The 27405-nt window shown below is 48.5% G+C and overlaps 1 protein-coding gene across 1 annotated transcript in view; it reads left to right on the plus strand.

Moving 5' to 3' along the window:
* Positions 1 to 1136: 1136 nt before the first annotated feature.
* The window catches only part of LOC144732577 (V-type proton ATPase subunit H-like), a 109559-nt gene continuing 83290 nt past the window's right edge, over positions 1137 to 27405 (plus strand). The window contains exons 1-5 of the mRNA XM_078614024.1: positions 1137 to 1380; positions 4697 to 4810; positions 13926 to 14025; positions 17088 to 17177; positions 18430 to 18543. Coding sequence (XP_078470150.1) covers positions 4713 to 4810; positions 13926 to 14025; positions 17088 to 17177; positions 18430 to 18543 — 402 coding nt within the window. The 5' untranslated portion in view covers positions 1137 to 1380; positions 4697 to 4712. The remainder of the gene's footprint in view (positions 1381 to 4696; positions 4811 to 13925; positions 14026 to 17087; positions 17178 to 18429; positions 18544 to 27405) is intronic.

The following is a 27405-nucleotide window of genomic DNA, read 5'->3' on the forward strand; positions in this document are numbered from 1 at the left end:
ACCTGGATACTCTGGGAATATGGTCATTGATCCGTTTGTAGATAACCCCCTCGAAATAGTGGAGAGACAAAGGGAAAACACTGTCAATTCAAATTCTCTGCAGGTCTGCATGCCTCCCAGCAGTCCACACTGTTTTTATTTTACGTGCTTGATTGAACCTGCGTCACAGAATTTGCGACACAGTTTTGTAAACCTCTTTCCTGTGCGGCAACGCACGCACACATTTCTCAGAGATCGAATTATGTTGTATTCTTGGTATCGCGCTTGTTTACTCAGGAAGGCCTCACTGAGTCTCACGACTCTTTTGCAGGAGGGTCCTGACAAGTTTTCGCAGGAGCAAATCATTGTCACGCGTAACCCCAGTTGCGGTAATTAGCGGTGTAATTTTCAAAATTTGGCGAAGCTGGACCACGACGCCGGCACGCGATGGCATTCTCTTGCGAGTGATGCCAGGGGATCTTTAATGCACACCGTGGAGCAGATGGCACGTGGTGATTTTACGGGTTAATTCACCCCTGCAGTATTCACCAGGGCGGCCGCTGGATTCGAACCACGGACTTCTGCAACAAGATGCGGGAGCCGCTGCTTTCACAATGTTCAACTACCTGTTGAGAACAAAGTAACCAGGATCGTTAGCAATCAGTGGAGTATAGTATTAATACATCACCCCTGCATTTGAATTACATGCTCACTGACTCATCTCACAGGTAAATGTGCAGCCCTGCAATCGCGTATATACTCCACCAGCCGGCAGAAGAGCTGCTGCTGCTGCTGCTAGAGAGAGCCCTGGAGATCCCCTCTGGGGGGGTATTTGGCCTACTCTTCCACGCCAGCCAGACGTCTTAGAAAATGTGGGAGCACCCACACTGTTCCTGCGACGGTACCGTGTACTTATCAGCCGCGCAAAACACCGGAACCCCGTGTTCGTGCCGGCATTTATTTGTGCCGTGTTGACGACGGTGACGAATCCGCCCCGACTGGACGGAGCCGCTCTGGCAAGGTGCGTTGAGTCGTGACGGTCGCCACCAGGGCAGCCTCCGCCGGTTTTCACCTGTGCAGACTGGGCTGCACCACAACGCACGCCTCGCTCGCACCCGGCATCCAACAACACCTGACACCCATCCACAAACAAGCCCGACCTTCTGCCGACGCTGTTAAGGGCCGCTCGCATCAAAACGAGAAATTGTCGGTTCTCAAGGGCGCGCGACGGGGCCAGGTGCGCGTCCCATGCCCATCACGCCGCGGTCACTTCGCTCGTGACCTGCTTGAGTCGAAGTCATCGTCCGTCTTCCACGATTCAGCTCGGCGGCGACAGCTGCTTCCCTTCGGCTGATTATTTCCCCCCCGGGAATTCGTGGGTGCGTGACGCCGGTTGATACGGTGAGGACCATATCTCGGCGCGGCGTTGTGGAGGTCGACCGATCGCTCTGCGACTCGAGGCCATGCGTGGGTCTTTGATGCTGTCTGGGCATTGATGTCAATGTCTATTTGTTGTTGTTGTTGAATTTTTTGGAAATTAATATGTGGCGCCAACACTAAATTAAGTTGTTCGACATAGCAACGCTTATTCGAGTACATGTTTGCAACCCAAGCAATAGGTTTCAAATCAACCTCATATTTACATGACTTTTGTACTCAAGGTGCAGCCCTGAATTTGGGCCTCTTATTCCACGCTGATCACACGGCCTGGAATATACTTTTGTAATACACGTGCATTGTGTGGTAATGCATGTCACTTCTTGTGACTCTTGGCGAGATTGCACGTGGCTTGACATCAGCCCTAATGGCTTTTGCTATTTCTCAGCACTGGCAATTAGGGTACCGACTGGAGAATTGCAACCTTAAGGGTTCATGGAAAAGGTTGAAATGGACCATAATGGGAAAAAAATTCGCTGGCATGAGGAACGAAGACAAATGGGTTTGCGGTTTGGTGGAGATTATTGGCAGTTTGTCTTCAGTTGTGATAAAACATTGCGTGGGGAAAATGTGTTCTGCGGCAAAATAAGTTACTCTTCAGCCAACGCATTTCCACTTGCTCCTCTTCGTCTCCATTTTAATTCCATTCTGGTTCTTCAATGGCTCCGTTTGGGGTTAATTTTCATCTGTAGATGGCTTGCGGACACTGAACACTTGAAGTCGGTAACGGCTCTTTGAGTGGTTAATTGTAAATAGTAATTGATCAACAAAGCAGCAAAAGCAGCATTGCAATCGAGATATACTGCAATGTTTTTTTATATTTGTAAAATGTTAGTAGACAGACCCAAACATGTTTTGGATTAAATGTTGTGGTGATAAAATCGGGGATGTTTTCATCTAGCAGTGGAAAGAGCATTGCTAATCATTGACCATATTTAAAATGCAGGGTGGGGCGGACGAGTGTACAGTGGTTAACGCAATGTGCTATAGTAGGCCAGTTATCTGAGTTTGATTCCCGGCCATGGCTATCATAAGGGGTGCGTGATATCGAAATTATTCCTGGCCCCTCTCCATGAACCCGCAATGGACCAAGTGTGGTGAAATATGGTGAAACAACCCCCAAGACTAACACGGTGTGCGAAGGCCTTCAACCAGCAGTGGCTTAGCACAGGCCTGTCATTAATTAGAAATATATATATTTTGGTATAAAGTTGGCAGTATTAAGATGGGGAAGTATTCATCGAGCAGCCTCAATGAGCATGCTAATAAATAATTTTCTTCCAAGTACAATGCTGAATGTTATAGTTAACATAATACTCGTCAAAACAACCATTTGGGGTATCCCTTGGTGTTTTTATTTTTCTCCATATGTGACCACCCAAAATTCTACTTTTATTATTAAACCCAACTTTTCCAACTCCTTGCTCATGAAGACATTCATTCAAATCAAACGATTAACACATTTGATATTCTCGCCATTCTTACGTACAAAACTATCGTGAAGGCGCTGTTGCGTTTCACAGACAGTCTGCAGTAGTTTCACAATAGGGGGCGATGTTGCTGTGTGGTCTCGCCTAGAGCACCCCCAGTGGCAGCTGTCCCTATGCAGTAGTTTTACAGTCGGGGGCCATGTCGCTGTGTGATCTCGCTACTGTGAGTCGAGAACCGGGGCATAAATCTACATCCGCTTTGTTGCAGAATTGCATTTGCACGAGGACTGATTTCTTTCCACATTGCTCCTGCCTTGTGCAGCTGATAAAATGACATTCTTAGTTGACCCAGAAGCTCACGTCGACAGCAGGCATAAGCAACGCGGGTTGCCTTGCATTAAACATGTTGGACAAATGACCGTTATTCATCTTCAGGCACTACCCACCGGCTCGACAACTCATCGCTTGTGTGCTGCGAACACAATTTGACGGAGGTACTTGGCAATGCGCACGGTTGGCACAGGCCCCTTGCGAGGAACACAACGTGAGACTCCTCTCTCTTGCCCGGTGCCTGGACTAGGGGATTGCCACCACTATATCGAGACAAATCATGGGAGGGAGAACATCCTACGATACCAGACGAGGGATTAACGTGCATGCCAAATGCGTAATTCTGTAGTTGCGTAACTGACAAAATATGGGACTTTTAACGTCCTGGGAACATGTTGCAGATTTCCCCAGGACAGCGGCCTCAACGATAGCACACTCCTTGGTAAAAACCTCACCAGATGGCAGACCTGACTGTAAAGTAATGTCACATTAATAATTATGGACCGTAAAAAGTGAAGGCTATAAGTGCATTTAACTTATAGTTACCAGCGAAACGTCGTACTACTCAAATTGTAAATGTTGTGGATTTCTCTCCAACACACAGGTGGGTGGCGTTTTGTTTACGTGACAAATCCCTTACTAATTGGCTGTGTCAGGTGGTGGAGGGTTACGACACATTTTTACTTACGCGATCTAACCCAAAAACCTTTATTATGAATAATATTGGTCGTGAAAGCCTACGTGTTAAAGTGACTTATGAACCTACATCTCGGACAACGCATGCATCACGAGAGCGTGTTTGTGTGCATGTGTTTGCCACAAGCACGTGTGGATAATCCAGACTTGATGCCTTGCAAAAGCTTCTCGTGTTTGAACATCTTAACGCCTGCTGTTTTATCGCCAGAAAGGGTAAAACCTCTGGCCTTATTTCCCCCCCACCACATCTTCGAGTGTAGTCAGTGAGACTATCCCAGCTGGAGCACCATCTTACAGACCGCATGTACAGCAGGCAACCCGCGTCTAGGGCAGCCACGTGTCCTTGTTTTCCACGATTGTCCTTTCATCGAGGCAGCTGTCCACGTGCGAGTCCCAGGGTGGTGTTCGCCAATGCGGTGCTCCCCTCTCCCCGCATTGCGGGATCTTCTTCCTCCAGCGACGTGCCCTGGTCCCCGTGGCTTCAGAGGCGGCAACCGCGGCCACGACGCACAGCGCGTTGGCACCTGTGGTGGGGCCGAACCGTCCCAGATTTGGTTCTCAAACCGGAACGGACCAAACAGCGACCCGGGCGTGCGACCGCGCGCTCCGCGTGTTTACTGCAAACAACGGCGCAGAGGAGACGCGTCGAGCAGCAGCAGCACCCACAACAATCGCTATCGGAGCATCTGCACAATCTGGGGTTGGGGTTAACCATAGCCAGGATCCATCCCCGGCCTGTGGGTTGGCCCCTGTGCAGCTGCACCGCCTGCGCACCCTGCTAGCAGCACCACCTGTTACTGATGCTCTCTCCGCTGTGTGTGCAGCTGTGTGCTCGGCGAGATGGACCTCACCGAAACGTCGGACTTTGCCTCTGCCAACCTCTTCTCCAAGATGGCAGAGATCCGCGCAAGCAAGATCAACTGGCAGCCCTACCTGCAGTGAGTGCGGCAACGTCGCACACACACCGATGACACGCGCGTCTGCCGGGGCCATGGCCACGCACATTTGTGCATTGTATCACGATCATTGTTGTGTCGTTATTGTGTCACTGGTGTTGTGTCGTTATTGTGTCACTGGCGTTGTTGTGCTGTTATTGTGTCACTGGTGTTGTTGTGTTGTTATTGTGTCACTGGTGTTGTTGTGTCGTTATTGTGTCACTGCCATTGTTGTGCTGTTATTGTGTCACTGGTGTTGTTGTGTTGTTATTGTGTCACTGCCATTGTTGTGTTGTTATTGTGTCACTGGTATTGTTGTGTTGTTATTGTGTTACTGCCATTGTTGTATTGTTATTGTGTAACTGCCATTGTTGTGTTGTTATTGTGTCACTGGTGTTGTTGTGTTGTTATTGTGTCACTGCCAGTGTTGTGTTGTTATTGTGTCACTGGTATTGTTGTGTTGTTATTGTGTTACTGGTGTTGTTGTGTTGTTATTGTGTCACTGCCATTGTTGTGTTGTTATTGTGTCACTGGTGTTGTTGTGTTGTTGTTGTGTCACTGGTATTGGACATCAGAGGCAGTGCATAAAAATGGACTGTTGGACTGTACTCTGCTCTGACATGTATGCTCCTCGCCCTCATCAACGCGCACTGAACAGCGTGGTGCAGTTTATTACACACGCCCTCAAGTGTGCCAAGCTCTAAGCTTGTCCACCCACACCCCACGGCCCCCCCCAGCCCACGGCCCCCCACCCACCCCGCTGCGGTGTGTGTGTGTGTGTGTGAGGTGTGGCCAATTATTCTTCTCAACGTGCCCCGCATCTCCTGGTCGCGTCTCCCTGGACCCCGTTACCCATTGCTGGAGGTTCAAGTGTAAAGAAACAGCCACGTGAAGGGAGTTTCACAAAGTTTGTGCGGTGATTCACCAACCCACCCCTCCAGATCACGTGCACAGCAGCAACCCCCTGGCTGATGTGACTATAAATCACTCGGAAAAGTCACAATGCAATTATTCATCCGTCAAAAATTGATTCTAATACTCAGGATACACGCGCATCATTGTGCATGTTAAGAATCGATTGTTTCACAATAGTTGTGATTTGTATCCCAATAATATGCTTATGCTACACTTAGTTTCACGAGGAGAGAACAAAACTCGACAATTAGAAATTAAAATTGAGAAACGCTACTTATGAGATGGTAGAAACGAGACAAAACGTAGCTGATCCTTGAATCGGATTGCAATTCACTCGGGGGAGGTGCATCGTTACATGCCGAGACATCAAAATCAGAAGTTTATTTCCCACTGAGTTAAGTCCATTGAGCTAAGAAGCTCATTTTCAAAGGCCACACAGCTGGCAGGCATTAAGGTGGCCAAGGGCTTACTCAGGTGTTAGGGCGCTGAGCTACTGCTTGAGGAATTCTGGGTTCAAATCTGGATTTCAGCTGCCTGTGATTAAACGGTGTTCTCTGCGGTGTAGCATATATGATGGTCTCAGCGCAGTCAATAATCCCTGGACATCTGATTTAAAAAAACATATTGAAATTAAATAAAATGTTCACTTAATTTGGCTTAAGGTCAGCTCTAATAATAAACAAGTGTCTGTTTGACTCCCACGTGATGACATCTTCCTCTGTTGCAGGTGTGTAGTAAAGCACGCCTCATCATGTGTGAATAAGAGGCCACGCGTAGGAACATGAGATGTAGTTCTGTGTGACCTCCTCATGTGCACCGTTCTCTAACGCACGGGGAGTGATATTCTTGGTTCTTTCGGTAAAGTCACGTAGATGGGAAATAATAAAATAATAAGAGTATAAAACAATACAATTCTCACGAAGTTTCGACTGCAACACAATCGATCATCATCAGGTGTGAAAACCACAGCAAGAAAGAACCAAGAATATGAATCCCTGCAGTCACGAAAGCTTAAAATCAAAATGTGCACGGGGAGTGATGCACTGCACTACGAACGTTCAGAATCGACTTCTCGTCTCATCACAATAGCATCGACACCTCATCGGGAATAAAAATTATTTAAAAAAAAACACCCAGAAAAAGAAACAAAACAAAGAGAGAGTGCACGATCATTTTTTTTTATTTTGCTGGTAATGTGACTCATTGATCACGTGAAATTATAATGCGATCTCTTTTCATCGCTGTGAAGTGTTAGAGAATGCGCTGTGAATGTCAGGCTTTGTGCCGGAGCCGACTCGCTCGATCCAAACTTTACAAAAGAGTTGCGAACAACATTTTTATCCCGAGTCTCGGCGGTGTCGTTGATGGTCTATCCTTTGTCACGATTCCACAGGGTGCTTGGCTGCAAGGGTGGGGGCTGCAAATGAGTCTGGGAAGTCTGCGGGAGGACAATTCGGATTGGCGCAAGAGGGCACGGATTTTGTGAACTTCTAAAAAGGCCATTCAGTTCGCTTTCTCAGCGGTGACTGTCGCTGTCCAATTAAGGTGCCTTTGAAGAAAAGTTATTTTCGAAACCCTCCCATTCAATTTATAAAATCAATAGTGACACCTTATATAAGGGGTATAGACAAGAGATAGAGATGCGGTGAGATAACAGAAGTCGACAAACATGGATAGATAATGAGAAGAAAGATGCAGACAAGATAGATGTGAGCGAGATGAATGAGATGTTTTAAACAAATATTAAGTATCTTGCTGCTGTCAATGGCAGCAGGTGCTTTGACGATACATATTCATGCCGTCTGCTTCATAGTGGACCGTTAAAGGTCCCGTGATGTTATTTTCACAGGAGTAGGCCGTGTCTCATGGTCAAAACTTTGCCAAATTAAAAACATTGGCAAACAGATGTAAATCGTTGCCCCCCACTGCAAAACCTTGGCAAGACCCTCCTGAAAAAGTGTCTTGAGATGCAGATAGGCTTTTATGGGCAAACAAATATATTAATTCTTGTTATCGTTATGACGTTCGTTAGGATTTTAATTTGAGCTGATATTTGATGCGCCCATTTTTTTTCACGAGCCTCTTGGTACCCTGATTTGCTTATGAAAGTAATTACATTTAGAAAATATGCAACTATTATAACCTAGGCTATCACGAGTGCGCAATATTCACACATTGTAAGCTCTATTAAACAGCTCCATCTTGCATTGTCGACTGAACTGGTTAAATGTTTATAAAGTGTCTCGAACATTGAGTTCTAGGCCAATGGACCACTCAGTATGTGAATGGGTGGGTGAGTAGGTGAGTGAGTGGGAAGGAGAGTTCCAGACCACACTTAGTAGGTAAGTGGATGGGTGAGTAGTTGAGTGAGTGGGTAGGTGAGTGAGTGGGTAGGTGAGTGAGTGGGTAGGTGAGTGAGTGGGTAGGTGAGTGAGTGGGTAGGTGAGTGAGTGGGTAGGTGAGTGAATGGGTAGGTGAGTGAGTGGGTAGGTGAATGAGTGGGTAGGTGAGTGAGTGGGTAGGTGAGTAAGTGGGCAGGTGCGTCCCAGGCCGATGGACTGTTGAGTAGGTAAGTGGATGGGTGAGTAGATGAGTGAGTGGGTAGATGAGTGAGTGAGTAGGTGAGTGAGTGGGTAGGTGAGTGAGTGGGCAGGTGCGTCCCAGGCCGATGGACTGTTGAGTAGGTAAGTGGATGGGTGAGTAGATGAGTGAGTGGGTAGATGAGTGAGTGAGTGGGTAGGTGAGTGGGTAGGTGAGTAAGTGGGTAGATGAGTGAGTGAGTAGGTGAGTGAGTGGGTAGATGAGTGAGTGAGTGGGTAGGTGAGTGAGTGGGTAGGTGAGTGAGTAGATAGATGAGTGAGTGGGTAGGTGAGTGAGTGGGTAGGTGAGTGAGTGGGCAGGTGCGTCCCAGGCCGATGGACTGTTGAGTAGGTAAATGGATGGGTGAGTAGATGAGTGAGTGGGTAGATGAGTGAGTGGGTAGGTGAGTGAGTGGGTAGGTGAGTGAGTGGGCAGGTGCATCCCAGGCCGATGGACTGTTGAGTAGGTAAGTGGATGGGTGAGTAGATGAGTGAGTGGGTAGATGAGTGAGTGAGTGGGTAGGTGAGTGAGTGGGTAGGTGAGTGAGTGGGTAGATGAGTGAGTGAGTAGGTGAGTGAGTGGGTAGGTGAGTGAGTGGGCAGGTGCGTCCCAGGCCGATGGACTGTTGAGTAGGTAAGTGGATGGGTAAGTAGATGAGTGAGTGGGTATATGAGTGAGTGGGTAGGTGAGTGAGTGGGTAGGTGAGTGAGTGGGTAGATGAGTGAGTGAGTAGGTGAGTGAGTGGGTAGGTGAGTAAGTGGGCAGGTGCGTCCCAGGCCGATGGACTGCTGACCGCGAAGTCGCGAGGTCCGAATCTCGCCGTCCGATGTGTGCGGAACGATCAGCGTCGCCGTGAGCCGCCGAACGGAGGATTGCGGCGATTGAGCGTGCAGTGTGCCGTGTGCACGCCCATCAGAGTGCGTGCAAGCGGACCGGTGTGCGTGCTCGTGTCTACGGACGTGCACAGCTTGTAATCAATCCTTGGTTTAATTGGCAGCCGGTGCAAGTCATCACGAATGCCGATGGTGCTCTCGCTGCTTCATCAAAAGGTTGAGGTGAAAGAAGCCCCGAGTCCCAAATGGCATCTTGCCGGGATATTTCCCTGACCACGAGAAGTGATGGAGACCACCAGTGTGAAATCACTCTTGCGGGCAATGGTATGGAACAGTGAACAAACTCTGAGTGCGCGTGCAATGTGCGCGCTCGAAGAGTGAGCTGTGTGCATTGCAGTTCAGTCCAAGGGAACATTCAACGGAATGAGAAGTGGTATGATTTCGTGTCTGCTTTAAACGATTGAGGTTGGAATTGATAAGAGCCCCAGTTTTACTGCGGGTGTTGTGGGGGAGGGGGGACATTTCAGATTATTTTACAAAGGTAAAGGTGCAGCCCTGCAATTGCCTGCTCACACCACTGCTAGCGGGAGCTCTAAAGGATCCCATCTTCTTAGAGGGTATTTGGCCTACTCTTCCACACTGGCCACAGATCGTGGATGAGGCGGTTTGTCCCCACGCTGCAGCTCACCACACGTGGCCAGCCTCCGTCCGCACAGCGGTATGCCGGGTACCCCACGGCATGCTTTCATATTCTGATACATTGTAGTCTGGCCAGAGAAGATAAGATGCATTCCCTTTTAAATGTGGCGTGCCTGTCTTGTGACGGAAGTTTGAGCTCATGTTTTTTTTTTATGAGCTCATGCTATAAACCAAGCTCCGTTATGTCTGAGGCTGGACATATGGTTTATTTACAAACGTCTGTGACAGGATTTTCTGACATTGTTTTGATAAAAATTTGTATTTAAGCACTATTTATTTGTTGTTTAACCTATTCGCAGTATGTTCTGGCGTGGATGTCGTGTAAATAATGTGTCCTTTTGCTCTTGGTTACTTTGCACATTTACTCCCTGTAATGGATGCTCCGTAACTACCACCACTAAGTGACCGCCGTGGGCCCTCTGGTCGTCATTGTACCAGAGATGCTTAACTTCACGGGGCCTCGCCAGCTACAACAAAGTCTTGAGAGCTTTCGACACACATTCAAGAAGTTGCGAGTTTTTAATTCCAGTCGGGGATAATCGACTCAGTCCATCACGCCGTTGTAGATTAACGCAATGGGTGGCCACTCTTGCACGAACATCATCCGTGGGCTGTCCGCTCACGAGAACTCGCAGACGCCATGGGAATGTGGAATTTATCTTCTTGGTTCTTTCGGTAAAGTCACGTAGAAGGGAAGTAATAAAGTAATACAAAGAAAACATATTATTTTATTATATTATTTTATTATGTTTTATTTTTTATTATTTCAATTATTTTATTACTTCCCTTCTACGTGACTTTACCGAAAGAACCAAGAAGATGAATCCCTGCAGTCACGAAAGCTTTAAATCGAAATTTAATGTGGAATTTGTCAGATGAGTCGCATTCCATTAGCTTATCGCTCGTTTAAAGCGATGAGATATTGCGACTCTTGTTTCATTCTCAGGTTCATTTCGATTCTTCACTCCGGTTTGGAGCATTTCCATGTGCCCCACGCACGGTTTGCTGGGGTGGATTGCTACGCCGCAGAGCCGTGAGGGAAGAGGGGGGGGGGGGGCAACGGCGTGTCGAGGCCTTCATCCAGCAGTGGAATGACCATGGCTGCTGCTGCTGCTGCTGCCTCTGCAATCGCTTCCTCGGCTCGGAATGCGCCGCGGTCGCTAAGCTCTCAAGACGTAATCTGCACGCGCTATTTTCAGTGTGGGCGGACAGTGCCCTGTCCGCTGCACTTAACCTGATGTTAGCCACTGGCCCAGGCATTGGCATGATTACCGTAATGGGATTGTACCTCTCTCCGTACCCAATCGCTTTCTCGTATCATTACATTCTCGGAGCCGAAAGCAAACGTCCCCGTAAGCCGCGGCAATTGTAGCCTCGGACCAACGGAGAGTCGTGGGCTGCCGTTGTGTTCGTCGTTATTCGCGCCGCCCCTCCTCCGCCTCGATCGCTCCTTACGATTCCACGGACGGAGTAAAGGCAGAGGCGCCGGGAGAGCCGTCACAGTAATCCACCGGAGAACATTGATTGCCATGTCAAAAATAATTTTGCCCCATCGTTTAAAAGTGGGCCCCATTTTCGCCGTCGCGACGAACGATTGCAAACGGCCGTTGGTGTTGAGCCCTTCGGATGCGCACGCCACATCCACTGCGGGCACGACGCGTGGATTCTCAGTAGCCGCACCGCAATCAACTGGCCATTCTTTCACACGTCATGGAAAACAATAATGACCTTCAGTCATTTCGATATTGTTTACTCCATGTGGCTGTCACGAAGGCGCTTTGTTTCTTGTACGGGTGTAGTCTGCCAGTCGTTAGGCAATGCTACTTTGTGGTTTAACCTAATTGGGTATGTTGGGTAATTAAAACCTTGTTAGACTGCCACCTCATGGGTGTAGGCCAATTCGTTTAAAAAAACAACATATATATCGTAGATATTATATATAACGTGTACATGTCATCAGAGCGTGTGTGTTTGCATGCTTTGCCGCAAGCACATGTTGTTAATGCAGACTTGATGCCTTGCAAAATATATCCATTTGGTGTTTTAACATCTTAACACCTGCTGTTTTATTGCTCGAAAGGGTAAACCCTCTTCTTATTTTTCATCACTTCATGTACGTAACATTTTGTGATGTCATAAAACGGTTGGAACGATAATATAATGCCATACAAAATGTGTCACGTGGGATCGTGGTTGATGGCGAGTATACGAATCTAAATCATAAGCAGGTAATCTGTGTTTATGTTGTTTATCAACATACAGCTGACATCAGAGCCAGTCCTGCACACCCCCCTCCCTTCTACCAATCAGTTTGGTGAAGTATGGTCAAACTACCCCCCCCCCGCCCCGCATGACTGACACGACATGTCATTGAACAAAGGCGGTCACCGCATCGCGCGCTCTCAGATGCGCTTCTGCGGCCGTCTGGAACGCTCTTCCTTACGATGTTAGGAAGCCACTGGAGCTATGGCACTTTAAAATCGTCTAAATTGCAAACTCATTTATTTCAAACTGCTTTTTGTCTTTAGTTTGTTGGCTACGTACGGTGCGAAAGAAGTTCAGCATACAAACACGTGCATGTGGAAGCGCTCATCCCATTGGTGCATCGAGAATGGCTGGAATGTATTATTTATTTTCAAACAGCGTGGGGCTTTAAACGCAGTCGAGTGCTTCCGTATTCCCTCAACTCATCTCCACACTCGGTCTTGGACAGCAAGAGCCTCTTGACAAGGAGGATGTTCATTCCAACAGCTGATGTCCTCACCCCCCCCCCTACTCTTCCCTCCATCATTTTCCTCCGATTGAGTCTGTCCGATATTATCTCACAGAACTACATTTTTCTCGCGTACAACTGAGTCCGTAACGTTTACATAAGAGTGCTCTTAAATTGCCAATAACATCCGTTAACCCGGCAGCATTGGTTTAACATTCCCATGGACACTGCTGATGAGTACCTCGAAGGTAGAATCCTGTCAACAGTTTACTTGTTGAAAACAAATTATCTGTCGCTGGGCGCTGGGTAGTTATCGATCAACAGGCTCGTGGAGTCAAACACGGGTTTCTGCTTATACGTGGAGACCCAGAACAGAGTTTGTGCTGTCTTTAACTTACATTATTTTGGTAATGCTGGGACATAAAAACTAAAAATATCGTTTTGCATCCCTTTATACAATCCACTGCTGGATGAAGGCCTCATCATGCTGTGTCAGTCTTGCCGTGTTGTCTGACCATACTTCACCACGCTGATCAGTGCGGGTTGGCAAACGGGCGTGGAGGAATTATTCAGAAACAGTCGCAGCAGAGAGTTAGCCGACTCGAACCCACGTGATCAGGCCCTAAGCACTGTGCCACCACTCCACCCCAATTGTTGTTTTATCCGTGAACCAACTCGCAGGATTTGTTGTGTGACATGTTTTATTTCAATGATTCGATCATCATAATCATCATCATCGGCCATGGCCAATCCACTGCTGGATGATGGCCTCCCCCATCCATTGTGCTTTGTGACAAACCCACCTAGCATCGGGGCACGAACTGCTTTAATCGCTCCATCTCATCGGTGGACATACCCTTGGCATGTTTCCATGCGCAGTTTACCCACAACAATAGAGTGTTTTGCATTGTAATTCTCTCTGCAAACATTCGCAAATTACTGAAGCAGCAGCAGCAGGAATCCAGCTGCCATTTGGCCAAGAAGGAAGACGCGGAGAGCGATGGGATCGGGATGCGGAGAGCGGTGTGGCCAGTACTAAACTATTTATATTTTACCAGATAAGGCCCACTGAGCAATATATCTCTTTTCAGAAGCGACCTGGCCATAAATGATAGCTCAACGAAGCGCCTTATCGCTTGGAAATTGATAGCATCCAAATACTCCAAACGCACGTTGATTTTCAATGCGGAGGGGAAAATCCACGCGACCACGAGGCGAAACACGCAAACTCCAAATAAACAGCAGCAGGCGTCAGGGTCGGGATCGAACCCACGCTCCCCCGGCATAGCAGGCGAGTTAACCCTGGCCGCACAGCCGCTTGTCTCCTGTTCGGGCGGAGGGACGAGTCACCAGCGTGCGCCTCTTTGCGTGTCCGCAGGAGCCAGCTCATCGCCGCTGACGATTTCGAGTTCATCCAGCGGTTTACCTCGGCTGGGGCCGAGCAGCGGCGCCGCATCGCGGAAATCGAGGGCACGCAGGTACCTCGCACACACAAACATCGGCAGCGCGAGATGCCGTCGGGCCCGTAACGTCTCACTGCTGGGCAAAGGCGACGTTTAGTTTGTTGGCCTTGGCCACGTACGGTGCGAAAGAAGTTCGACGTCCATGCGTACAAAGGCCTCCCAAAATTGACTTCCACTTCTCTTGGTTGGCTCTGAGCGGTCGTGGTCTCGGAACTGCGCGACGCCGTCTCGCCGCTGAGGCCTCTCGACTCCGTCTGCTGCTCCCCCCCCCCCCTCCGCTCGGTCTCTGCTCCGGAGCGAGGCTCCGTCTCTCGCTTCTCTCGTCAGTTGTTTTCACGACCGTCTCAAAGCCTCGGGATTTTTAAGAGGTCACAGGGGGAGCTTTCTAAGACTTTGTTTATTTCCTTTTGGGGTCAATAGATCCATCAAATATTTAGCGGAGTTAGCCAAGAGAAGCGTTATAATAAACAGAGCCCAGTGCATGTTTCTACGGGCAGAGAGGGAGTTCGAGTTCGAACCGAGACACTGGAAAGGTCACAATGGTGGGATCTGTCGGGAGCATCCAGTGCACAGTGATGAGCCGAATGGTAGAGTGAGTTTAGCTCATTTAATGCAAACGCAGAAGCGAACTGATAGACAACATCGTGGTTATAAAAAGTTGCAAATATGCTTGCTCTTACAATATCTAAACGTAGCATAGACGGTATGGTGTTTTTACGTCGGTATAGGAAGCTATTGTTAACATTAATCTTCTTTGCGATTTAATCATTAAAATGGGAGTTAAACTTCAATTTATAGTTGATGATGAAACCCAAAGTATCTGTACTCCTCCACTTGTTCGATTTGTTGATTATCTCGACACATAACCTGGGTCGGAAACGTGACAGGATTTTTCTTGTTGGAGAAAATCATTATTTGCATTCAGAAATAATTTTCAGGGGAAATAAGCTGACACTGAATAAGATCAAGATGAAATTGTAACTCAAGGTGTACCTCTTCTGGGGCATTTACAGCTACCATTCTTTTTCAGTATCATCAGCAAAATTTTTAATTGGGATATAACAGCACAATGTAGAGAGAAAGAGACGGGGCTCTATATATTAAGATTAAAATAAGATTAAAAAGTTGTGCTGGCTGGCTGGCAGGGATGGGCGGATGATCATGTCCAATGGACATGCGGATTGCTTTTCATTTAAAACCAAACCAACGGAGCTACAATCGATCTTTCATAAAACCGCAGAGGTTCTTTATATTTGTTTCATTATCCCATTCGCGTCGCCGTGCGGATTTGGAGTCAGGCTGCTCCGACCAGGGATGCCTTCGCGGGACATCGCGGAGTCCGCGGGCGAATCGCAAACATCGCGAGCTCCGAGCGGCTTGCCAGGGGAATCGTTTTGCCTCCGGGACTGACTCTGCTCACAGCCATCACAGCCGAAAAACTTTCTGAGCGATGAAGTTCCGCACGATGCTCCTGGCGCCCCCGTCTGATGTCCTATCAGCTTGGCTTCTTGTCGTTGTTTTGTTGGCCTGTGTGATCCCGAAACGCATTGCTTGTTGAATTTCGGACAAGCTAACATAATTTACATTAAATTTCGATTTAAAGCTTTCGTGACTGCAGGGATTCATCTTCTTGGTTCTTTCGGTAAAGTCACGTGACTTTACCGAAAGAACCAAGAAGAAGAATTTACATTGTTGGGATGTCCCATGAAATGCTGCCTTAGCAGCGAGCGCAGCGGACTCGCAACCCAGAGGTCCCCGCTTCAATTCGATCTCCCGGTGCGGCAGTTGGAACAACGGCGCGAGTTTTCTAAAGCTCCCCCACCACCCAGAAGTGTAAATGCCCTACAGCAGCCGTCCCCAAACCTTTTTGGCACCAGTGACCGGTTTCGTGGAAGATACATTTTTCACGGACCGGGGGAGGGGGGGGGTCATCATTGGGTCTTTCCCCCTTTCAAAGAAGCTCTCCGGCGACGTTTGTTTTTTTACTCATTGTGGCTACTAGGGGCTCGAGCTTGTGGGCTTACCAACACTGTGACTGAGACGAGTGCACAGTGCGGGAGAGAGGCGCGGACGGAAGTGGTGAATAATACAATAATGGGGACGGGCCACGCGCGGACTCACCGCTCTCACCTCCTGCTGCTGCTGCGCGGCCCGGTTCCTAACAGGCCACGGATCACCAACCCATGTGGCCCGTGGGTTGTGGACCCCTGCCCTACAGCACTGTCGGTCCGTCCACCAGTGGGGCGCGTGTGGCGGGGTAACGTGTGGGTACTCGCACCCCCTTCCAAGACGTCTGGCCAGCGTGGAGGAGGAGGACAAAGTACTCGAGAGAAGGAGGCTCTCTAGAGCTCCCTCGACATGAGGCTCTTCCACCAGCAGTGGCGTAACAAAGCAATTGCAGGGCTGCACCTTTACCTTGACTTCGTGTTTTTGTTAATTGCACAGTACAGCGCTCACTATGTCGGGGAAACATTTGCTTAAACAATGCATTATTAATGGCGTTCCCATCAAGCGCTCATTACCGTCGTGCGCAATGACTCATTCAAAGTTTTAGCTAGCGCGGCTTCGATTTGGCAGCTTAATTTTGTTTTTAAATGTCAATAGACGGCGGCCGCGAAGACGCTGTAATTAGGGCCGACTTGCTTGCGCGCGCAATATGGCGAGAATCGAGACTAGAGTCGCTCTCCCTGTCTCTCTCTCTCTTTTTTTCTTACGATCAGTGGAAACAAGAAGATGCTCGGTGTAGTCGGCACTTTGCTTCGTTCATCATTGCGTATTTTTAAAAACTTTGCCTTATGTACCCCCCCCCCCCTCGCTCACGCTCTGGCTCACTCTCATGCTCTCTCTCGTTCTATCTCTTTCTCTTAAAAAAACAAAGTTCTACGATCAGTGGAAACAAGAAGATGCTCGGTGTAGTCGGCACTTTGCTTCGTTCATCATTGCGTAAATTTTTTTTTACATTTTTTTTTTACTTTGCTTTATGTAACCCCCCCCCCCCCATCTCGCTCACGCTCTCGCTCACTCTCGTTCTGTCTCTCTCTCTCTCTCTGTCTCTCTGTGTCTCTCTCTCTCCGCAGTGCGCCCAGACGCTCCTGCACCTGGTGACGCGCATCGTGAAGGAGAGCGTCGTGCAGTTCGTCCTCGTGCTGATCGAAGACCTGCTGCAGGTGACGCGTGCACAGCCAACTTTCCCACGTGGCCGCGCTCTCCGGATTATCTCGCTTGTGATTGGCTGTGCCCTCCCAGCTAGAAGGGGCCGAGGTTCGAAACCCAGACTCGTGTGCCCTTCTGCGTGCAGTTTGTTTGTCCGAAACTCATTTTTTTGTTTCCATTGGTTTCCTCCGGGTTCCCGGGTTTCCTCCCATAGCTTAAAAGAAAAAGACAACCTCACAATGTAGCTGGCGTTGGCCAAGGTTAGCAATGCTGAAACATTGCCTTGCGAATTACTCTGTGAGAATTGCGCTGGGCAACATTGCCTCCTACTACGAAAAAAAATGTGGCAGGATTCTCCTGAAAACGAGTCGTGGGACTCAGTGAAGCTTTCCTTGGTAAATAGGCATAACGACACAGCCGTGCGGTAGCGCGTTCGCCTCAGGTCGCAGACGTTCGCGGTTCGAGCCCCATGGCCGCCCTGGTTAATAACTGGCGGTGGGTGTGGAGAGCTCCCTGGAGCGCCCTTTGGTGGAAGCATGTCCGCTAGCGGTGGCGTGAACGATAATTTTAGAAGGCCGCGTGACGCCCGGCATCTTAGCTTGAAGTGTAAAGTGCTGCACCTTCACCTTTCACGCAAACTCATCATGTTGTGGCACACTGAGCCTCACGCAGGCCGGCCGGATGCATTGCCTCTTAGCCTCCCCTGCTCCCACAGCCTCCCCCCTTTAATGGCTTTCCCTGCTTTTCTGTCTCCGCCGTCGTCGTGAACCCAAAGCGCGGGTCGTGGAGGTCAGGGGAGGTGGCCAAGGGTCACGGAGCTGTGAAGCCCTTGTGCTTTGGGATTCCCACTCCCGCCTGTCACCCACCACGGTTCAACGTTAAGTGGCCTTCAGTGAAGGAATTCATTTCCGCGCCAAACATCGTCCGTTTTAAAATTTCATTATTTTCTCAGTTGCGTCGGGACGGTTCTCCGCGACTGTTGACTCCCCGACTTGCGAGTTGCTCGACGGGCTGTAGCGGCCTCGCGTTTTGTTTCCAAAAAATAGTTGCTTTATTTATCGAGTCGTTTTCTTTTTTTTTAAACCTAATGACATCTGATTCTAGAGCGCAGGGTTTCGGGGTCTTGCCGCAGCGTAGCTCGCGTTCTTGGCCACGGCTTCCGACGTTTCGCTCCGCGTGCCCCCGGGATTTTCTTGCAGGAACGATGCGAGAGAAACTGTTCACGTGCGGTCCAACTCACGCAGATGAATCGCGTTTCTCGTGCAGGAGAACGGAGAGCACGCGCAGATCTTCTCCGTGTTCACGCGGAGGAACCACAGGAGCCAGTGGGTGCTCTTCATGCCCATGCTCAACCGCCAGGACATCCTCACCATGCACCTGGTATGAGCAGTGCCACACACGCATACACACAAAGACCCCCCCCCCCACCCATATAGCCTGTAACAAGACTGTTGGGGCAAGTGCTGTTAGCGAGCACCTATGAAGGCCGGCACGGCGCAAGAGCGGGTGGGTGGCCAGCACGACGCCCGGCCGCCTTTGTCTCCCCAGTGGCGATGTTTACATACTGCACCCAGGCACTCATTTGAGGCTGAGTAGACCTAGGGGAGGCCCAGCACCGGTTCGGATAATGGTCACTGGTCTTCATGGCTGTGAGTGGGAATCGAACTCGGGTCGGCTGGTTCGTATCACATCGGTATCCACTTCCATCGTTAGTTTTGTCTCTCAACCCCTCAGCTTCACCGCACTGCAATCACATTTTCTAATGTAGCCATATCATAGAAATGGCGATATATCTGTGGCTGTGGAAGGTCGTAAAGTGGGGGTTGTTTGTGTGGAAGTAAACAAAGAAGCAAAGGGAGTGGTGGAGCGATAAAGACGGGCGGCTATAAAGTTGGCAGCAATGGAGGATATTTTATTTTCGTTACGAAGCTAATTGAATGACTTGAAAGAGGCAACCTGATATGGACAATCACATCCCCTTTGATTCTCAATTCAAATTAAATCGCAATGGTTTTGCGTGGGTAAGCGCCCGCATGAGAACTGATGAATCAACGTGCTGTTTACTTTGTAGCGTTGTGGGGGAACTCGTTTAGAGGGGGGTGGGGGGGGGTCGGTGTCCACTTGGCACGAGAGGCCTAGCACGTGTAAGCACACTGTGACGTCAACACATGCAGCGGTGCGTGATGCATTTTTATAATTACACGTCACAGCTCTGGTTTAAAAACTAATTTCGTTTTTTTTTTTATTTTGCGCGCTGGAACCTTTCAATAATTCATCGAGTGAAACGCTCCAAAACTGCACGGCAGAACATTTTTAATTGTCAAAGGAAAATGATCGTGGGTACCAAAGCAACTGAGTTTGGTGTGGTGATTTGATTTACATTTTTTAATTTTTTCCTCCCACTAAAACCCGATATTTTGATTTCTCAGAGCTAGAATTTATTCACATTTTAATTATACAGTCATTGGCGACCTCGTTAAGACCATGATGTACCTGATCAGCTCCCTGACGGTCTGTTAACACCGAGTTAATGATTCAGCGACGTGTGCGCAGCGTGTGATTGTTGCTGGTTTGCATGCACTCGCCTTCTGGCAGCGAACAACATCGTGGCGGCTTTCATACGTCCTCCACTTCGCAACAAAAGATCGATCGAACAAAATTTTCACCGCACAGCCCCAGGGGTTTGTAAAGAGCTGCACTGAAGCTGAGCACCCTTTTACAACGACAACAATAATAATAATGTATTTATCCAAGAAAGCCACACTGGGTCGAACGACTTTTGTTCATTGGGTTTTTATTTCAAGATGTTTTCAGCCATTTCACGTTTTATACCGCGCGTTATAATACAGAGAATAGTGCTGGCTGCTACACTATGGACGAGGAGGCCTGGGTGAAGGCGAGGCTGTTATGTTTCGGATGGACGGCCATGTCCTCTTCGCGTGTTGTGAAGAAGGCCGGCCAAGCAAAATGTAAATGTGTCCTTCCCTCTCACGGGAACACATTGTTCCTGGGTTTGAAAAATAAAAATCACAATCTCCAGGCAGCGACGGCTTGGAAAGGCCCTTCATCCAGCAGCGTATTGATCGTGGCCGATGACGACCGTGAAGGAAATGTAAATATTCACGGTAAACACGGCGCGCTAATCTCACGGCATCAAAGTGCGCGCAAATTGTTTTCGTTGGCTACCCCCGGCCGTTCGTTTTGCGGAGGCAAAAAAATAACCGGCGATATTCCGTAAATGTGCCGTTTATTTGTCGAAGAGATTAAAACGACGGTGCCCCGCGCGTGTGTGTGTGGACATCCGGCTGGAGGTCGCCCTTGCTACAGGAATCCATTACCCTTTTCCATCTGTCAGTCGAGTACCCGTTGCCCAACCACCAGAATGTGGCCAGGATTTATGGACTACCTTCATCACCCGCACGGCTCCTGCCCCCCACGCGTCCCTCCCTCCCGCAACCCTCTCTTCCAAATGTCACCGGCAAACAAGCGGCACATAAACAAACAGAATTAGCTCTGCCCCGCAGATGTAACATTTCTAAATGCGTTTTTGGGAAGTGCACTCGGTGTGCGCGCCACCAATTGCTCAGCTCGGAGCGGAGAGCCCCGTGCGGTCCGGGTACCGCCTGCTGTCTTGCGCACCCAGCCCAGCTCTGTCTGTAACGGCGGGGATGCGATAATGATCTTGGCAAAGATGACCTCGTGTCAATGTTTCTTGTTCTGTTTTTAAAGATGAAGTTGTGTTGCTATTAGCAACTTACCCGAGAGTAAACAGACCAATTTGTTGAGAGGGTAGCCCAGAAACTTGCAGGTAAAACCAACGTTGAAAGGGGTCTTCTTTGGTGGACAAGGCGGCGATGGACATCACGTGATATGTGCGGCTCGCAGAGTGACACTGTTATTGCCCATTGATTAGCGCGGTGTTCGTCCTCACACCTCTTCCTTCCAAGACATCTATCCGGTGGAAGAGTCGGTCAAATCCCCTCTTAGATGGGCTCTCGAGAGCTCCCTCTGGTGGAGGCCCTCTCCTTCCAGCAGTGGCGTGAGCCACATATTTCTAGGCTGCACCTTTGTACCTTTAAAAAAAACATTATTTTAATTAACTTTATCTTCTTGGTTCTTTCGGTAAAGTCACGTGACTTTACCGAAAGAACCAAGAAGATGAATTCCTGTAGTCACGAAAGTCAACATTTTTAAATAGAGTTTGAGATTATTTGATTTGTTACATGGATGGTCGCGTCGGGCCAGCACAGAAGCAGCTGCAACACAAACCAAAGACATCAACGTTGCAGAAAAAACGATGCACATTTATGATTAAAAAAATAATGTGATAAAAAAAAAGAAAATTAACAGTTCCTAGGACAAACACGCATTGGGAAGCGTTACAGAAATCCCTGCGTCGGCACGATCATCAACGTCCTACCCGACGACTTGGCCTTACCGCAAGGAACCTGTGTGGGAGAGCAGGGATGCGCTTTGAGCGAGCGGAGGATGTTTATTGAAGCGGCGAATTGACGCCGCGCAGCGGTGCGCGGATCGCATCGGGCGAGTCGGAGGAGAGCGGCTTGGAGCCTGAGCACCCCCCCCCCATCCACCCCAGCGCGCTCTCTCCTACCTGGCAGCGAATTTCACGCGCAAATTACAAAACCAGCATCGCCCACCACCTCCCCACTCACCCCTCTTGTCAAAATAATTAATTGCCATAATTTCTGCAACCTCCTGTGTTGACCCACTTGCTTTGTTGAGCACGCGTAGTTCCCGGTTCGCCCGTTGAAACAACTACGGTGCAACTTTCTTAAACCCCCCAAACCTCATCGCCTTTGTCCACCCAGCAGTAAAATTGGTTAAAAATGTGCTTTATTCGCATACATATGTTTTTGTGATTTGCTTACCTTTTGCTATATTTCGCACTCCTATCGCGTGTTCATGTTTTGTTCTTGTAACGTTCTGACCCCATGCCTCGACTGGACATCTGTGGCAAAGAGATTACAAGCTCATTGGATTCCTCCTCCAGTATAAATAAATATTCTGATTCTGGGTTCGACACGGTTAGCTCATGGGCGATCGGGGTAGAGGGTGGGTCGACTCACCAACCTCCGAGTAGTCTGACTATTGTTGAAAAGTAGACCAAGTGCCCTTTCGATGGGATGTCTCAAATTCCCTCTACGTGAAGGCCCAGACGCCCTTTCACGAATTGCGTCCATGCCGCGTCCATAACGCGCGCGACATCTCGGGGCGCAGTTTGTTTGTTATTTTTTACGCCGAGAGGACCCCCATGATTGAACCTCGTCCACACAAATGCTGCTTTGATCCGGCCAGAGTCCCCATAAGTTCTGGTTCCATAGCACAGCCGTGAAAATTATCTGCTTCCTGTTCCCGACTCTCGCTGCTGCTGCTGCTGCCGTAGCCCCCTGGCATAATTTTGGGTTCGAGTCGCCTTTGACGTGAATGTAATGTTCTTCGTTTGAAGACGTTAGTTATGCCGCGCATTGGCACGGCGCTGATTTAAGTGGTTCCACCAGGATTTCTGCTGCATTAATGGAAACGCCATTCCCACCGAGGGCCACGGTTATTTAATGCGCTCATGCTCGCACATGCAGCCCGTTCGTTATTTGTTTACTAGGCTTGCAAACGCACTAAGAGCAGTAGCAAACATTGATTATAGATGCGTGCGTACCCCCTTAAATGTTGATGTGTAATATCCGAGCTATTTTATTTCACTTAGTGCATCTCTGTATGTGCAATAAAAAAGCCCATTCATTAATGAATGTTTTTTTTTTTACATATAATAGCAGAAAGCTCTATGCCACAAATAAACATCTCTAAGTGGCCAGATGGGATTCGTTTTGCTGCGCGAGACCATGAGGGATTGCGACGGCTGGGGATGGCCTTCATCCAGTAGTGAATAGAGCCTGGATTATGACGACGATGATTATGATTTGGGGTGCAGTAGTGGCACAGTGGTTATTATAAATGATTACTATTGCACTTGTTTACCCAGGAAAGCTTCACAGAGTCTCGCTACTCGTCTTCAGGAAGGTTTGCGCTCTGTGCGATGAACTCAGTAACCAGAGTTCGATTCCCGGCCACGTTGCTCGCTCGTGAGTGACGTCGATTTAGTTCTGAGCCACCCCCTGCGTACCCTCCCACACTGATCAGCATGGTGAAGTATGCTGGGAAATAACCCAATTACTGAATTTTTTTTGGAGGGGGAGTGGGGCCCCACGGTGGCAAGATGTTAACTACTTCGCCTGGTATGGAGGAGGTCGTTGGTTCGACCTTGACCCTGACGCCTGCTGTATACTTGGAGGTCGCATGTTCTCCCTGTGATCGCCTGGATTTTTCTCCGGGTCCTCCGGTATTTACCTCCACATTTAGAAACATGCGTTTATAGTATATGGCTGCTTTAAATTTGCACGCGATAAGCAATTCGTTGAGCTATCATTTGTGACCAGGTCGCGTCTCAAAAAGAGCTATATAGCTCAGTGGGCCAGACTTTATAAAATAAAATAAAAACATTATTTTGTTTTTAGAGTAGTTTGGGATTGGGCCTTTATACAGCAGTACATATGAGAAGGGGTCATACATTATTTACGAATTATAATTGAACTTCTAATTGGTATTACTGCTGAGCTTGGGCAGTCGATGTTACCGAACGTTGAATCTACTAAGGGTGGCAAGAAACACACGCACAACACTGGAAGACACATCAATAAGAACGACCTCTGAATTATTTTGCCAATGATTACATCTTACCCCCATCGGTGTGGGCAGCATGACTCCAAACACTGATGGATCATCGCAGCACCATGTAACCTGCACGGTCAGTGGGACTCGTGTTGAATGGCTTACAAAATCATTTGCACCAGCGGCGTGGTGCTGAGAGTGCCGTGGTGCCGGTGATTGTTGTCACGCAAAAGCAGCCAGGGTCGGCTGGTTGCCGCCCCCTTACAAACACGAGACGCAGCGCTGCAGCAACCCGCAGAGTCCCGGATCACTCTCTTAGATGTCACAACACGTTAACGTCAAACAGACCTACACTCCGTGTGCCCGTGTACCGAAGGGCACATTTGGTTCTTGCACCATTCTTTGAGCAAGTATGTTTCACGGACATCATCTGCATGGTTATATTGATGGGGGGGGGGGGGGGGTGATTTTGCTGCAACTTGCAGTTCGTGCTTCACGTTTACAAAAAGTTAGATCCTTGATGCCGGCCCAATGGCCATGCGACGTCAACCGGATCGTTAACGTCGCTGTGAACCAGATGGAAGCAGGTGTTAGCCAGCACGACCTCGTTTGGACTTTAACCTGTTTGTAAACATTTTGCAATGAGCTCCGAACACGTGACCGCATGGCGATCACCACGCGATGGGCCACAGCAGCGCGGCCAGGAGTTTGTGTGCAATGTAGTTATTGTGTTGTTGTTGCAATTTAAAAGATCAAAGTTATTTTCTGATCAAATGACCATTGATACGGTACTCATTCCCCGTGTTTCAGTTCTACGACGGTGGGGGCAACTCCACATTCCCATGGTGGGGTCGAGGCAAACCATAGGACAACCTCCACTTTGTGGAGGGGCGTACCGTTCTGACCCGCCCCTACGTGACATCTGTGAATAAAAGCTTCATAGCTCATCGGATTTTCCAAGGAAAACTAATGATTCTGCGTGTGGGGGCGTGGTGAGAGCAAAGACATTATTTCGTGAAGCTGCTGCTGCTGCGCTTGGCAGTGATGCACAAGCACAATTAACAACAACAAAAGAAACAACCCACTAAACACATCCGCTTGTGGGGGCGTGGTGAGAGCAAAGACATTATTTTGTGAAGCTGCTGCTGCTGCAATTGGCAGTGGTGCACAAGCACAAAAGAAACAACCCACTAAACACATCCGCCGACACGAGCGTAACAACAGCGCAGAAAATCATCTGTGACGCACCGTCGTAGGTCGACAAGCACCTCGACCGACCTGGCACATCACATCGCGTGCGGACGCTGTGGCCTCCCACTACATTGCAGAAAATTGATAAATGTCTCGGCGAGGGATTTGAATTAAAATCTTGGGTCAGCTCGCCGTGCAGACGTTGAGTCCACAGACCAGCAGCTCGTCTCCTCGACAGCGGGGAGCCCACGGCTTCCGTGGCGTCTGTGCGTGGCCTCGTCTCGACTCCTGGGGTGAATGAGACCAGAAAACTGAGAACCGCTCAGTCGGTGGGACTGAATGGACGCCTTCACTTTAGACATATCTTTATTATCGAGCGCTAGACAACCCTTATCCTTTTTCAGAGTCCGTTCATACGATTTAGTTTCATATATACGTACCTCCTCACATTTGATTTCTCAGGAATCTCAGCTCCAGGGATATAAGGCAGGTCAACCCGTCCCTTTGAAATGCTAATTGGGCCTAAGAATGAATTTCTAAGTCCGTTGTAATTTGGCCTCACGAGAACGAATCTCTTCCCATAATGCAATGTGTCAACAACCTATTAAAATTGTACTTTTAATACAATTTATTTTATTTCGTAATACGTTTTAATTACAGAAGGGTTAGTGCGTTATTCATCAGCTATTAATTGTGAATTATACATAGGCCTATTTAATAACTGGTCATCAGTAAACATGAAAAATATATTAATTTAAAGCGTTAAGCGAAGTCCCCGGTTCTAATTACCCCCGCCGTCGATCTAACCTCTATCCACGAAGAGGGCCCACTGCCAAACAATGCCGCCTGTTGGATATTTTTTTTTATTTAAGGCAGTGCTATCGATCGCTGTGTTGGTTTATTTGTGTGAAGGCAAAGGTCAATGAGAGGCTAAATTTCAAAATAATGTTGAGAAACTGTACTGCCATCAGGCCGAGGAGGGGCGTGGAGTCACTGGACTGGTCTGTTTAACTTCACGATACTCTTGTGAATTATTCGGCATGAATTGATGTTTAATTTCCATCCCAAATTGTAATTAATGTGTGTTCAGTGAGAAGGCTGTTGGGGTGTAGCTGTGAATAACACAACGCGATCCCAAAGCACGACGTTATTCAACGCAGCGGAAGGCATCCATTATACCTAGAGATGCGCGCTGTTGATTTTACAAAATAGCACCCAAATGGCTTTGGCTGAGCGAGCGAAAGATTTGTCACCATTTAAACAAGCAGATCATGGCGGTAATGAGACGACTGAGGCTGCGTGATTGATGATGAAGATGGTGGCGATGAACAATAACGGAAGTGATACTGCTGGGTCGGATCTCTCTCTCTCTGCCTCAGTGATGTCGACCAGTTAGAAACAAACCTTCCCACAGTTCACTGTGCCGGCAACATTATAAAATAAGTATCATGTATGCACCTTGAACTTCTTTCGCACCGTACGTAGCCAACCGTGCTAATCGCAGGTGTGGGGGGGGAATGACAACAAACTAAAACACAAAGAGCAGTTCCAAAAGTTGTGAATACGCAATAGCTGCTACAGTCAGTCCTCGCTTAACGCGTGGCGTTCACACGCTGCTTCTCCTGGGGACCACTTTTCACTCAAAGCAATGAACGCGCATCGTTATTACGTTATTAGGCGAACCATTGTAACGTTTTAACGTGGTTTCTGAGCAGTCGACGACGAGCTACTTTCTTGAGCGTTGATTGGAATTCTTCCACACCCCAATAACTCGACCCCTCGCACCTCCACCCCTCACCTTTCACATGATTTCTTGTTGGGGAAATTGTTTTCCCTGATCGCGTTTTCGTACATTTCAGGAACGCGTCGGCTGCAGTCTCCAACCCTGATGAACCCTGTCTCTCGGTCCCCTGTTTATTTGCCATTCAGAAGGACTATTGCCTGCATTGTCGCAGATAATATATTTTAATTTTAATGCAGTGCTGTTGAAAAATTTGTTGAGTTGATCTTGTTTGTAAATTGCGCCTGCGCACCACTGCCACCGGAGCAGTGTCAACAAATAACTCGTTCCTATGCTAGCTTTACTCAGTTGTCCACACGTAAAATAAAATTGGTTGAGCTAACATGCCACGATGCAATTGGCTTTAAATTGAACGAATTATCCTCGTGGCCTTTGCAGCGGAACAATGAGCACGAACGCTGTGATTTGTAAATCGAGCGCGAGGCCACCTGCATCTCCGGCACGCCGAGTCCACATTGGGAAGACCCTTGAGTCTCAAGCCCAGTGTACGCAAGGAAGTATGTTACCAGGAATGTTTTTTTTCCCAACAGCGGTTTCTAGGAATCATGATCAGTAAACGTTGTCGG

Source organism: Lampetra planeri, chromosome 2 (genome assembly GCF_965212315.1).
Source record: "Lampetra planeri chromosome 2, kcLamPlan1.2.h2, whole genome shotgun sequence".
NCBI lineage: Eukaryota > Metazoa > Chordata > Hyperoartia > Petromyzontiformes > Petromyzontidae > Lampetra > Lampetra planeri.